Source organism: Melopsittacus undulatus, chromosome 7 (genome assembly GCF_012275295.1).
Source record: "Melopsittacus undulatus isolate bMelUnd1 chromosome 7, bMelUnd1.mat.Z, whole genome shotgun sequence".
NCBI lineage: Eukaryota > Metazoa > Chordata > Aves > Psittaciformes > Psittaculidae > Melopsittacus > Melopsittacus undulatus.
Genome location: NC_047533.1, coordinates 25971050 through 25984580, shown reverse-complemented (window position 1 = coordinate 25984580; position 13531 = coordinate 25971050). Strand labels below are relative to the sequence as shown.

The 13531-nt window shown below is 35.8% G+C and overlaps 1 protein-coding gene across 2 annotated transcripts in view; it reads left to right on the top strand.

The window, feature by feature from the left end:
* KCTD8 (potassium channel tetramerization domain containing 8) overlaps window positions 1-13531 on the top strand; it is a 95040-nt gene that overhangs the window by 35319 nt on the left and 46190 nt on the right. The window contains exon 4 of one of the 2 annotated variants that reach the window (XM_034064911.1): window positions 685-692. The exons of the other annotated variant lie outside the window; for it this stretch is intronic. Coding sequence (XP_033920802.1) covers window positions 685-692 — 8 coding nt within the window. The remainder of the gene's footprint in view (window positions 1-684; window positions 693-13531) is intronic. 2 annotated transcript variants of the gene reach the window in all.

The window sequence follows — 13531 nt, the reverse complement described above, 5'->3', positions numbered from 1 at the left end:
CACTCATTTATCACTTTTTTCAGGATATGCTTGAAACTCAGAACTTTTTGCAACCTGCTGCAATGTGGCTAAGATTGCTCAACAATCTTTTGCAAGAATAGGGATATGATTTTCCCTTCTGAATATTTTTTGAAACAGTTTTTCCTCTTAAGGGAGAGCATATTCTGGTGGTGGATATGTGGCAGTCATTTTAGGAACTTGGCTGGTGAAGGAGGGAAGTGAATATCCAGACTTGCTACAGGTAGATCTGGCAGCCTGTTGCAGTAGTACATCGCAAGGATGTCGATGAAGTACTGCACAGGTGAATCACAGACCTTACAACATGTAGTTGAAGGAATGGGCAATGTAGCATTCAGTAATTCATCAGAGCTTGGTGGTGAGGCAGCAGTAGTGATTACAGTTTACTGAATTTGAGGAACTGAAATAGTCAGTCAATGACAGATAACATAGGCAGAAATGTAACTGATCTGTTATGCCTTGTTCTTCAGGGCAGCTGGCACAATAAACACCTATAGTGGCAAACGTGGGCAGTTGAAGAACAGCGTGTTTTGGTTTGGGAATAATCTCTTGTTTCAAAATTATTATTGAATTCAGAGAATTCTGAGACAAAATCCCATGATGCAGAAGCACTGATATTGAGTCACTTAAAGCATCCCAGATATGCTGATCTAATTTCCAGGCAAGCACACTGTGTCAGCCCTTTACATTGTGAGTGCTTGCTGCTTGTCATCAGAAGCACTGCTTCTGGGGAGCAATGCACACTCCTGCTGGTTCTGCTCATTCTTTTGCAGTATTATACCCTTTCTGGTAAAGCCTCAAATTTGTGTTTGTAGAATGGGATATATCTTGCAGAAGAAGCCAGCAGCAAACACATGTGATTTTTTGTGGTTAGCAGTATAAACAAAACACACCAGCTGCACTTTCACATGCAGGAGCTATGTGATGTTATTTCCTCATAGGCCAAACAATATTCTGCATGCACCGCAGTGATATCTCATCTGGATATTCATACCTCAAGTAATTTAAGTGGCCTTTTATGCATATATAATATTTTCTGCCTCTTGCTTTTATTTCTCTGTCTGTGTAGGAGTCTGCTGTCCTTTTCAGAGAGAAAAACAGCAACTCCAACATTGCCACTATTTCCATTGCCTCTTTCCTTGTGTTTATCAATAACAAGATTTCTCTTCACCTCTCTTTCTTTAGTCCTTGCATCTCTTCAGAAACCCATCAACAGCCTGACACAGCAAACACATACTTTAATTGTTAAAACATTGTCTCTTTATTGTTCACTTATCTGGTTGCCAGCTAGCAGCCTGTCTGGTTCTGTCCATGTGTCATTTTTTGACTGGCACTGAAAAGGCATAATGTCAATTTGCTGCTTACTAATTGCCTTTTGTGATTCTTTGAAATTTGACTTTTTTCTTTTATAAATTAATGAAAAAATATAGTAGTTCTGTGAATATTACTGAAGCAGCTTTTTTTAAATGCTTAGCCAACACCACCAGTAAATCATTACTATAGCTGGGTACATGCTCTGTGTTAAAAGTAACACTATCAAATGAAAAATATGCAAAATATCACCATAGGTACATCACCAACAGTGATCTATAATGAAGTATGTAGATGTCAAATCTTGCCACTGGTGTTTGAAAGCTACTCGCTGTTCCTAAATAACTACTTTCAGAAGATATTACGCATGCTTTGTTGAGTTGTTTCTACAGGAAGCAGATTATTCCACCTGGGTATCACGTAGGTATGGTTGTTTGGAAATGCTCTGAACTAAACTCAGTGAATTTTTTCTTTTAGAGGACTAAAGATACATGGGTGATTTTACTTGTTGACAGTCCTAGTTGGGAATACCTAATGGGAAATTCACAAAACATAAAGGCTTAGTAATTTAAGTCCACTCAAGAATGTTTAATTCGTGTTTAGAAAGCTGAAATGCTAAGGACATTCAGTTTAGTAGCTTCAGAGACGAGATGTAAGCTTTAGTGACACAATGTCACTAAAGAGCATTTTACTAAATCATTTCAACAACAGTTTCTGTTTCCTTCATAAACTACATTTATAAAGATTAGTTTTCATTCTGTTTACTTGAATACTGTATTATTGTTAGCCCTGCTCAAGCTGTCTTTTTTACTTGTGACCTTTTTGTTTTATCTTTCAATATGTGTGAATGAGCAGAATAGGGAGAGAAATGGAAAGTACAAAGGAAATAGAAAGTTCAAAGCTCTCACAGAATGCCTTTAGGTTTTTTAAGTCTTTCAAATAGAAAAGTATCATAAAAATTAATTACTTGCTGATGCTAAAACATTATTAAGAAATAATAATAGCACAATATACAAAATTTAAACAACAGTGATAATATATTAGTAATATCTAAAATATTTATTTAGAAGCAATTTTTCAAACACATCCCAATATTTTGTTCTTTATGTTCACAGATATAATTTTAGCGTTCTGAAATACAAGCTTGCAAGTGAGAATTGATGGCTTTGGTGCTATGATATTGAAGTTGGTGCTATGAACATATGATTTTTGTTGTGTATGAGATTGTCCATTCCTCACTTTTTGCTACATACTAGCAACTGTGTATCTAGAAATGTTCAAAGACATACTTATGGTTTGAATGAGTCCATAGTGAATCTTCACACTGCAAACTTTAAGATACCTTCAAGTATGTAACCTGGGTAAGGTTCCAAGCATCTGTGTTTAATCCTATATAGTCGATGGAGAGAGGTAGCTCTAGACGAACCTGGAAGGATAGAAGTTGCATACCTATTTTAAGATCATGACATTACCTCCTTTAGTGTTAACTTGATTTCAACTGAAGCACCTTTATTTGAGAAATGATTTTGCAAACTGTCTTTTGCCTAGAATTTACTACCTCTTGTCCAGAAGAAAATGTCTCACCAAGAAAAGATAGACAATTTTGTTGGCAGATTATTTATTTTAAAGCCAACATTAAACTTTACTTACCTAAAATACTTTTGAAGTAGCTGTTATACACAGATCCTTTGTAATATCTTTTTGACTTGTTCATTAAATTTTAAAATATGATGTTTTATGTTTAAAGAAGAGAAAACTTTGAGACACCAAAGCACATCAATGGTGTCCTGAAAAGAGCTGAGAAAATAATTCATAATTTATTTGCTGGATTTTAATTTTTCCCCCTCTTCTTCCTGAATACTTCACATAGAACACTTTCCTAGTATCAAATTTTCAGGTGTTGAGAAGTGGGTTAGTTTTAATTTCAAAGTTTTTAGTCTTCTTTTTCTTGCTTTTTTTTTCTAATAGTTACTGAATTTACAAACACTTGACATATTTGGATTGATAAGATGGTCTTGTTCCTTGTTGTAACTCTGTATGCCACTCTTCTAGTAGAAATGGGAATAAAAAATATTTATTCTTAGACATTAGCATCTCAGGCTTCAGATGTCTCCATGATTTCCTGTCTGGAGTTCTGAGGTCCATAACCAATGATACCGAAATTCTTTCACTGGAGAATGTTCAATAAAAATAGAATATAATACCTTTTCCCCTAAAAATGAGTAAGTGCTATAATGTTTGCAACAGTGAAAAAGAATGTGAAGTGTAGCTGTTTATAAACTTAGAACAAGTTTGTTATTGGATCAATGACAACATGAAAAGTAGAAGAAAACAAAAAACTATAATCAAAGGCTAGAGACCAGTAATGGGGAACTTCAAATGCTTTTATAGAGTTCAGGAGAGATAGAATTTTTCATCCTCATGTTTTCATCATAGTATGAAAGAGAATCCTTGGTCTGAGATGTTTATTCTCACAGAGCAGTGATGCTGATTAAAGTCTAGTTGGTTGTAGATAAGCATCTGACCTTGAGAATGATAAGTAGTCTCCTGGTCGTAAATAACTTTGCTATGTGCTTGAAAGTTTTAAATGGCAATGAGATGGTGAAGGATATTAGCACAGTGCAGAAGAAAAAAAAAATCACACCCCTTTCTCATTTGATTGTAAAGTATGTAAATATGTAAAAATATTTGTAAACTTTCTAGCTCTAAATATATAGTTGTTTAAATTGTATGTATCTTTTATCAGACACCTACTTTTATTTAGAAAACTGGGCACAATGTCTGTTCCTGTGCAGTGTTTCCAATAGGTGTGTTTCCACTTTACCACCAATCAGAGATTTATTTCATTTGTTTGTTTTGTTCAAAGGGCTCAGGGGCAAAGTGGGAAATAATGGTTTCTTTCTTCAGCTATTCAAAAAGCTCTGACTTTGGGGGCAGCCCATCTGCACTGGAAGGCTTGTCCAGATTGATAGTTTGCACTTAATATCTTAATGATGATTACAGCACCACCAAGGGTAGTTTCTGACACAAACTAACCATGGTGTTCTTGAATATGTATAATCTTACAATACAAAATACCTCAGATGACTCGTGATTAGAAAAATCAGTAACATGCACAGTACTTGTTCCTTTGTCAACTGTTGGGAACTTCTGTGTCCTCTTTATTCTGTACTGAGCCCACTTAGTTTCACAGTTGGTTTAAATAAATAAAGAAATAAAACCTCATGTGATTAAAGGTTACGGGTTTGGAAATGTGTCTGTACTTACTATAACAGAGTATTACCCAAGCTTCTGTGGCTGTGTAGTTGCCTAACTATTGAAAACTTGATGTCTCTGAGTATTTATATTGAGGTCATATGTAAAAGCCCTATTTATGACTTGAATTCTGTTGTGCTTTGCACCACTGCAGCTGTGCACTTTGTTTGTTTGTTTGCATATACTACTTTAATATTGTCAAAACAATGCAGTTTTTACCCAAACATTTTCTTTGATGTAGGTGACAGAGATTATTCCATCATTAAAGAAACATTCAGGGTGGAAAAAAACCCAATGCTTTATATACCTTGTTTCTGTTTTCAGCTGCTTGTTTTTGTTGCTGCTTTGCCTGCTATAACTAAAAGCATAGTGTTGTCAGCCTAATTATTCCATACACCTCTTTCCATTTTCTGTAATTTTCAAATTAAAGCACATGAAAACTTTCCTTCTGTAGGATTTCATGACACCTCATTTCTTGCCCCTAAAGCCAAATTCACCATTGTGAATAAGCTTATCTGCCAACAGTGAATTGTCTGCCAGTCTGTCTATCTCAGCTATGTTTCCATCTTAATTGCTGTGAGTCAGCAGTAGGAAATTAGAAACACACTCTATAATGAACGGAAGCTGTCTGTGAATACTGTCTTTTTGAAGTACAGTTAAGACTTTACAAGTAGAAGCTGGTTTTTATGCTTAATTTTTTAGGGACATGCTTCCATTCAAATGTTTTTTTCACTGTCAGATCTTAGTGGCTTGTCATATGTAACAGGTCATAGCTAGGCAAATGTTGTCACCTGTAAATAATCAGCCAGATGATCTTACATTTCAAAATCACTCAGATCTGTAAACATGTAATTCTGAAAATTATGATTATTCTCCTGTCCAGCTTTTCCTATGTGAAGTATTCCTGCGCAGTTTTGGAAATGTTGCCTTGTCAGCTCATGTGGTCAGAGTGAGCTTCGAAGGCAAAGTTCGTATTCCAAGCATAATGGCAGTGATATATTATATAGTGACACACTGTTTTATATCACAATGATTAAATGTATGACTCAGACATGATCCCAAAGATTTATGTACAGTATAAATGTTAAGCATTTGAGTAAATTGAGGTTTGCATGTAAATCTTCCCAGGATTAAATAATAAAATTTAGGTGCTGATAGCTAATATTTACTAAATACCAACAAAGTGTTCTAATTGATAAACCTGATTGAATTATATGCCACCCCTTGATTTTTTCCCCTTGCTTAAGGCAAAGACAAAGAAATGTTACTGAAAGGAAGATATTGTTATATTGTATTGCTAAATTAGCAACAACTGTGCTATGGCTGGTTCTTCTAATGAGCTAAAGTTTTACTCTGTCTCGATGACAAATAAATAATGAATCTAAGCCTTACCTTGAAATTATCTTTTTTGCTTTTCCCCTCCCTTTTTGTACTTTGCCCTTATGTAATTTGTTTGGTGTCAAAGACACAGAGTCAAAGCAATTAGAATTTGATGTGTTTTTATTAAGGCCTGAAAGCATTATGTGTTCACAAAGACAATATGAACAAGTATTTATATTTGATTAGGTCTGAAGCTTGCACAAAATTATTCTTATCAGGTAGTTATGCTAAGCATTGAAACAAGATTTTCAGACAAAATATATGAACAACTTGCAAGGTGCTGTGGATAATATTAGTCTGCATTTTGTTTAACATGGACAATTTATGAGTAAAATCTGCAAGTGTAGAGATTCCTCTTTTTGGATACTATTGGATAAGGAATACTTCTGTGGGCTTTTTTGAGATATAAAGTCAATATAAGGGTGTTCCTGTATGCACCCTTTGTCGTATGGTTTCAGTCCTTTGTGTCCCAGTTTTTTCATCTGTAATGTAGTTGTACTGATTCTGATTACTTTCATGAAGTGTTTTGGTACCTGTTTATAAGATGACAATTTTTTAAGTGCCACATGCAGTTAGTATTCTATTCTAACATTCATTTATATGTACCTTTTTTAAAAAAAAAAATCATGTAATATTTTATCCACCTCGAATTCTTTGTGAAATCCCATGATATACCAAGAATCTTCACTCCCGCCCCATCTTGGTCTTCTTCCTCAAAAAATCAAAATCAAGCTCCTGGATTAATCTGATTAGTCAGAATTTAAGCTTTTCGATAAGATTTTAAGGTGGTTACCATCTTTTGTAAGTTAGAAAGAAAAGATTGACATTGCACCCTTCTTATTGTCATGACTTTAAAGCCAATGTTATTATTGCAGACTTCTCTTTTGAATTTGGATGCTTGAACTGATATTATTTATTTAAAATTCTTTGTCTACCCACATTAGTCATTAAGTACTTGACTCCCAAGCACAGTTCACCTTTGTGGACTTATGTCCCCTTATGTTTCATAGATGACAGAGAACCCTAAAGTTCACCTACTGGGTAAGTTTATCTGTTAAAATATACTAGAATAGCTCCATCATGTATGGATGCTCTATGGAGAATTGAAATATTCCATGTTTTCATAATCCAAAATGGTCAAACCACTGTGGAAGAACAGTAGTTATTTGGAGTAGATACACTTTTAGGGAGGAAGATACTTTTGGACTCTGAGAACTACTGAGGTATGTGTATAGCCGTCTATGGCCAGAATTGAAAAATCTGGGTTAAAATTCCCTATTGGAAACTTCAAGCAGCCTGCCCCAAACTGAAACTGAAAACCCTGCTGTGAAATTTTGAAATTCTTACTGAACTGAAGCTTACCTGAAAAGCAACCATATTCATGCAACTTCTGAAACTCAGAGGTTTCAGGAAGACCCGTGTGCAGATGGAAACAGAGCTGAGTACATATAGAGAGAAGAACGGTATAAAGAAGAGTTCTTGGAAACGAGACCTAATCTGAAGAAAATGGCATTCCATAAACCCTACTCAAAATCAAGGCTGTTTCACACCATCCTATAAAAGAGCACAGAGGAAACCAAGTCATCACAAACTCCTGTGATGAGTGAAATAGTAAAAACTGCAGGTTCTGAAGTCAAAGGAGGGCTTTTCCAAATGCAGTAAAATTTATTTGAATATTCCATTAATGTCATAATACTGTCTCATTTCATTCTGGAGACGGATGTGAAAATAAACCAAAATCTTGAACTGGCACAATACTGAACCTCACATTTCTATTGAGGTGAAAGGAGCCCAGTATCCTTTTCTTGGCAACTGTTTAATGCCAGACTCAGTGCTTTATAATGAGGTTTCATTATATGTGATCTCTTACTCAGGCTGGGGTTCAGATCAAAGTATTTGTTCTTTCACAGTCTGTTCTTCCCGGTGTCAAAATGTGTCCGTTTGGCTCTACTCATCTTAATTGGCTCTCCTGAGCTTCAGTTGACTGCAAGTGCCACAAAGATAACTTTTTATGGTCAATATGTGGAAGTTTGAGGTATTAAAAGAAAAAAAAGGCTGGTTTCATTTGCTGGCAATTAAGATAAGGTTATTCATGCATGTAATAGACTGCTTTTTTTTTTCTAACTAATTATCAAAGGTCAGTATTTAGCATCAAAGTCCTGAGTATCTTCGTAGTCACTGACTTTCCACAAAGTCAGTGAAGTTCACATCCTTGCAGGCAATGATCAGCAGTGCTCAGTGAATGGTCCCGGTGCTTTCGTTTAACCTCTCAGAAGGATAAATCTTCCCTGAAAAGGGAATATGCATTCAGGTCCATTTCTGTGTAGGTTTTTTTCTAACTTGAGAATTACTCAGAGTACATCAGAAATGAGTGATGAATACATGAGTGTCATGGGTTACTTTGGGAAGTTTTCCAGCCACCAAAAAGAATAAAGGCAGCCCTGCTCATGTGTTCATCAATTCCATCTGCTATCCACTGATAGGCCTCTGGGATTTGTTTCAGAATATAATATTAGTGTAATGGACAACACAGACACAGTGCATGTATCTAATGAATTATAAAGAAACATTGTTTGCTTTATAGAAAAATTATAGCAAAAGGAAATTGCTTTATTATCATAAATCAATGTTAATAACAGGAAGTGTAATAAGATTAAATGAGATATTAGAGTTGCCATTCTTAAGCATCAACAAAATGTTTTGCTTGTGTTGAGAAATGCTGCAGTAGGGTTCCTGTCAGGGGGACACAATTTGGTAGGCATTACTGGCTGGTACTAGTACATACATTTTTTTCAAATTTCTTCTTAACGTGTAAGTTTTCTGTCTTTGGAAGAATCCAGCTAGTTGTTGCTAAACTTTGTTCTCCATCTTACAAACTGAACAAAAATCTGTTTTGGAATGACCCATGTATGGTAAAATATGTTTTTTCTTACAGCCTTTTTCTAGTTTATACTTGTAATCTCATAATCTATAAAAATACTGCAAAGAACTTGTAACAACCCTAATTGAAAAAGGTGACGTTTGTGGCCATTTCAGATAGTCAGGGTATTCTACATGGCAAACTAAGGGTTCTCCTTAAAAGGGATTCCCCATCTGACAAAAAGCTGACCAAGGTACAGCTAAGAATTATATCTCAAGTATTATAAAAAAGAATTAGATGTAAAATAATATACTTGATTTTTTTAGAATGCATTGCAAATCTTCATATTTATTTGCAAGAAGCAAAACCCATGCCTGTGTGGGTGTACTTTCATGTAATGTGTTTCTGCAGGTGTTTCTGCATGTATGTGGAGACAATGAGGATGAACCAAGCAAGAGAATTGATTTTGCAGTTTCTTGTTAATATGGCCTACAATAATTTTATGTTTCTTCTATAGTTAGTTCATTTATCTTTTTCTGTTTCCAGTGAATTGAGAATATTTTTCCTTTACTGTAAAATTTCAGCATTTCAGGTGATCAGAGGTATTGTAGAAAATCACCATGCTTGAGAAGGGAAGAAGGGGGAAGGCTTGGAGAAGTCCTACAGGAGCTCAATTGCTGGAAAACAGCAGATGACTGAGACACTGTTAACTGAAGACAACATACAGGAGATAATTATCATAGTGTCTTCATAGTCATGTTAGAATGCAAAATTTGCACATGAATAGGAATAACTGAGTCTGCAGCCTGCAGCTATGGTTGATCACTGTCTCCAGTAGATCATAGGATAAAGAGTTTGTTGCCTGAGCAGTCATGTCTAGAAATGACCACTGTTTTTTTCACTTTCATTGATGTCCAGATGTCTTATTAGCATCCTGGAACCCAAAAGACTGAATTGATTGATTTAAAAGTGGATATGTCAGTCAAAATATATGAATGATTATGCTCTGTTTAAATCAATTTTGGAAGGAGACTAAGTAGTTCTATTAGAGATTCAGGGGAACAATGGTAGTTGCTTTTTATGAAACACACTATGAAAGAGGTATTTCATACATACTTTGGAACCTTGTGTAAAAAAACACTGATGAATGAATTACAGGGAAGTTAAAAGAGATTGGTACCAGTATAACTGGCCATAAGATGTTTTAAAACATTACATTTAATAATCTGTTAGTTTATTCATGCGTTATTTGTACCAGGAACTATATCTGCTTCTCTCTTTACAGAATACCCAGAAGAGTATGGCCTGAACTGTGGGGTTCAGAGCTATTACTATTTATGGCATAGAGGCCTATTATCAATTTAAGGCTATTTTAGTAGCCGTACAGGCGTCATGTCTTCATCACAGGTGACAGAATATCAGTTTAACACTATGGCTGTGCTTCTAACCTCAGAAGTGCTGAGGGCTTTCCTATACCTCGTTAACTGTGAATAATTTAAAGTTGCTGACAGCTGTCATCATTTAGAGGGATGAACCTAGTTCACACCAAAGCAAACACTGGGAGAGTTCAAGGAAGCCTTTGCAGATTCTCTGTGAAAGCTTAACTGGATTTAATGTACAGAATGAGAGCCAAAATTTTATATTTGATATTAGCTTCATGTCTTTCTGTTGCAACTATGCAAAAACTTTTTTGTATCAAAACATAAATAAACTATTAATTATACATATTATGTTATTCAACAAAAAGAATCATACTAGGACTGCAAGATGTTTTATCCGTAAAGAAAAAAAAAAGCTTTGTTGGGTGGGAGAAGAGCATTGCCCATAGTTACAAGCTGCTTGCATGAATAATTTTGAAGTCAGACTCCTTTTTATTGTGTTCTGCATCTTCGCAAATACTGTATAATGAAAAATACAAGCTTTTTGATTATAGCTTTTTTACTATGGTAGATGCAGCTAAGAAGCATTTCATACTAAACAGCATTGGCCTATTGGACAAACACAGGGACCGTGTTCTCACAGCTTCTCCTTAGGCACACCATTTGGTACTATTTGCTTCCTAGCATGTGTGGGCTCAGTATGGTTGATGAGGAAAGGAAGTAATAAGAAGGAATATAAGTACATATGAGAATACCTTCATCTTTTACTCCCTTGCCTTCCTAACTTCAGTCACAGCAGTTGATAGCCTGTTGGATTTACCCTGTAGACCAGATAAATGTTGAGCTGCTACAAGAAAGGAGACATACGCCAAGGGACATGTAAACAGCTAAGCAGAGAGGAAAGTATTAACTGGAAGCTGTCTGCTACAATGACTGCTTTCAATTGGTATGTAAAACTAGTATTGCTTTGTCCTGGAAAATAAAAAAATAAACCTGACTTTTAGGGATAAAGCCCACAGAAAATATTTAACTTAAATGTCATTAGATAAAGTATGTTAATAGTAGAATTGCACAACAGCATTACATTTTTAATTCCTCAGGTACAGTTAGGGGAAATGCATATGCTTTGGAAGTATTTGAGGCCAAGACAATAAAATTAACTTTAGTTTTAATAATTGATTTGATATCGTTAAGGAAACATTTTCCCCCATGCTTTGATCTCCAGTGTAGAGTTATATTAAGGGATAAAGAGAGTAGAAATGCAAAAATAAAATAGTGATTCTTAGCTGGCAGAAAGGAGAAGAGCAAGTCGGGCAGTCCCAATTCACTGTATCACTGCCTACTTAGTCTGCAGAAGTACGAATTTTCCTGGTTATAACAGAAGCCATATAGCAGTTACTCAGATTTAGAGCTGCTCTACTGCAACTCTTTCTTAAAATGAGTTGGTGCTTTTTATTTTATCATCTTCTTCAGTCAGCAGTGCTGCTATATATTTTTGTCGGTATAGCCTGTGATATAACTGATGGTGGAAATCTGTCTGGCACTGTCCTATGAACACACACATACCAAAACAACGTGATAGGGACTCAGCTGAAGGAACTTGCTATCTGGCTGTTCTTCAAAAGATGTGCAGTATATGAAAGGGCAGCATTAGCCTTTCCTGTAGTTTTTAGTAAGTGACAAATGATTCAAAGGTGCTATATAGGTAATTCTGGGGTGCACAGAGAATAGTAATATGGTTAGAGATATAAGCAGATGTCATGGGTTGAGCAGTAGCAGTCATTTTTTCTCCTTCTTGTAGCTGGTGCAGTTCTGTGTTTTGACTTCTGGGCTGGGAACAGTTGCTTGATAGCGAGCATGTTGTGAGGGTGTTTTTGTTCAAGGCCTTTTCTGAGCATGTGCTCTGCCGGGGAGGAGGGGAGGCCAGGAGGAAGCAGAGACAGGACACCTGACCCAGGCTAGCCAATGAGGTATTCCATACCATAGCACGTGATGCCCAGGATGCAACTGGGAGAGAGAGCTGGAAGGGTGGAGGAGCTCTGGGGGGAAATGGAGGAGGGAGCACGCGGTGTTCGGCCGGGCAGGGTGGAGTGAGTTATGAATCAGTGGCTGGTGGGGTGTTGTATTCTTTTCTCTTGTTATTGGCTGTATCATTATTATTTGTAGTAATAATGGCAGTAGTGATTTGTGTTATACCTTAGCAATTAAACCGTTCTTATCTCAATCCATGGGGGCTACATTCTTTGGATTCTCCTTCCTAACTCCGGGAGTTGGGGGAGCAAGGGGGGGAGTGAGTGAGAGTACTGTGAGGATTTGGTTTAAATCACGACAGCAGAGTTTGAAATAATTCCGTGAATAAAAGTTAAAGCTATACTGTTGTGATTTCTCTGTCAAAAGATTATCATTGATTATGATTACACAGAAACTTTCCAGTTGCATGTGAAAATTCTTGGGATTTAAGAATAATTTTTTATTATTAGTTGCTTCAAATTAATATAAAAATCACATTAGATGTATCTGCATGTTATTCATTATACAAGGTCTGTACAGGAAAAACATGCACATCTTAAACTGTAATTGCAGGATGTATGTATTTTGGCAAGTACTTCATGAAAAACATTTACATAGTCTCATTCTCTATTTTCTTCTCCGTGGTTTCATTATCGACAAATAATTCCAACAATAATACAAAAAATAAGCAACAAAAACAGTCCAGGTAGGCTGTTCATGATGTTTCCAGCAAAAATAAAGTCAGCTAAACTGTCTGAATTATGTAAAAATTGAACATATTTGGAAAGTGTACGCTTACGAATGCTTCATTGTCTCAGAAAGGGCTTACCTGCATTTGTAATGTGCATATTCTCTAATGAATATTTAGCTCTGTGATTTCAGCCACTCAAAAGTGTCAATCTGCACTGCCCATAAGTCTAAAAGCACAAGGTCACTTTCCTCTTGGACTCAGTCAGATGTGGCTGTGTTCATAAATCAGCACATTTAGTTTGTTCCTCCTATGATACAACCTACTATTCTTCTGAGGGTCTACAGGAGGTAATTTTGTACTCTGCTCATTATGAACTATATTTTTCTTATAGTACAATCTTTCATTCATTCTTCCTTAATGTTTTATCATAGCTGACAGATACTCTCTAATTGTAAGCTTATTCAATAACAAAATTTCCCTCAAATAGCATCCAGCAGTGACTTGCTCTACCTTTGCTTACTCTATTGCATATTTTGCTGGGTTTTTTCATTATCTTTAAAGTCTTTATCTTCATTGTAAAAGTTCATATCATAAAAATTTTTCTGACATAAGAAGGTACAGGCACAA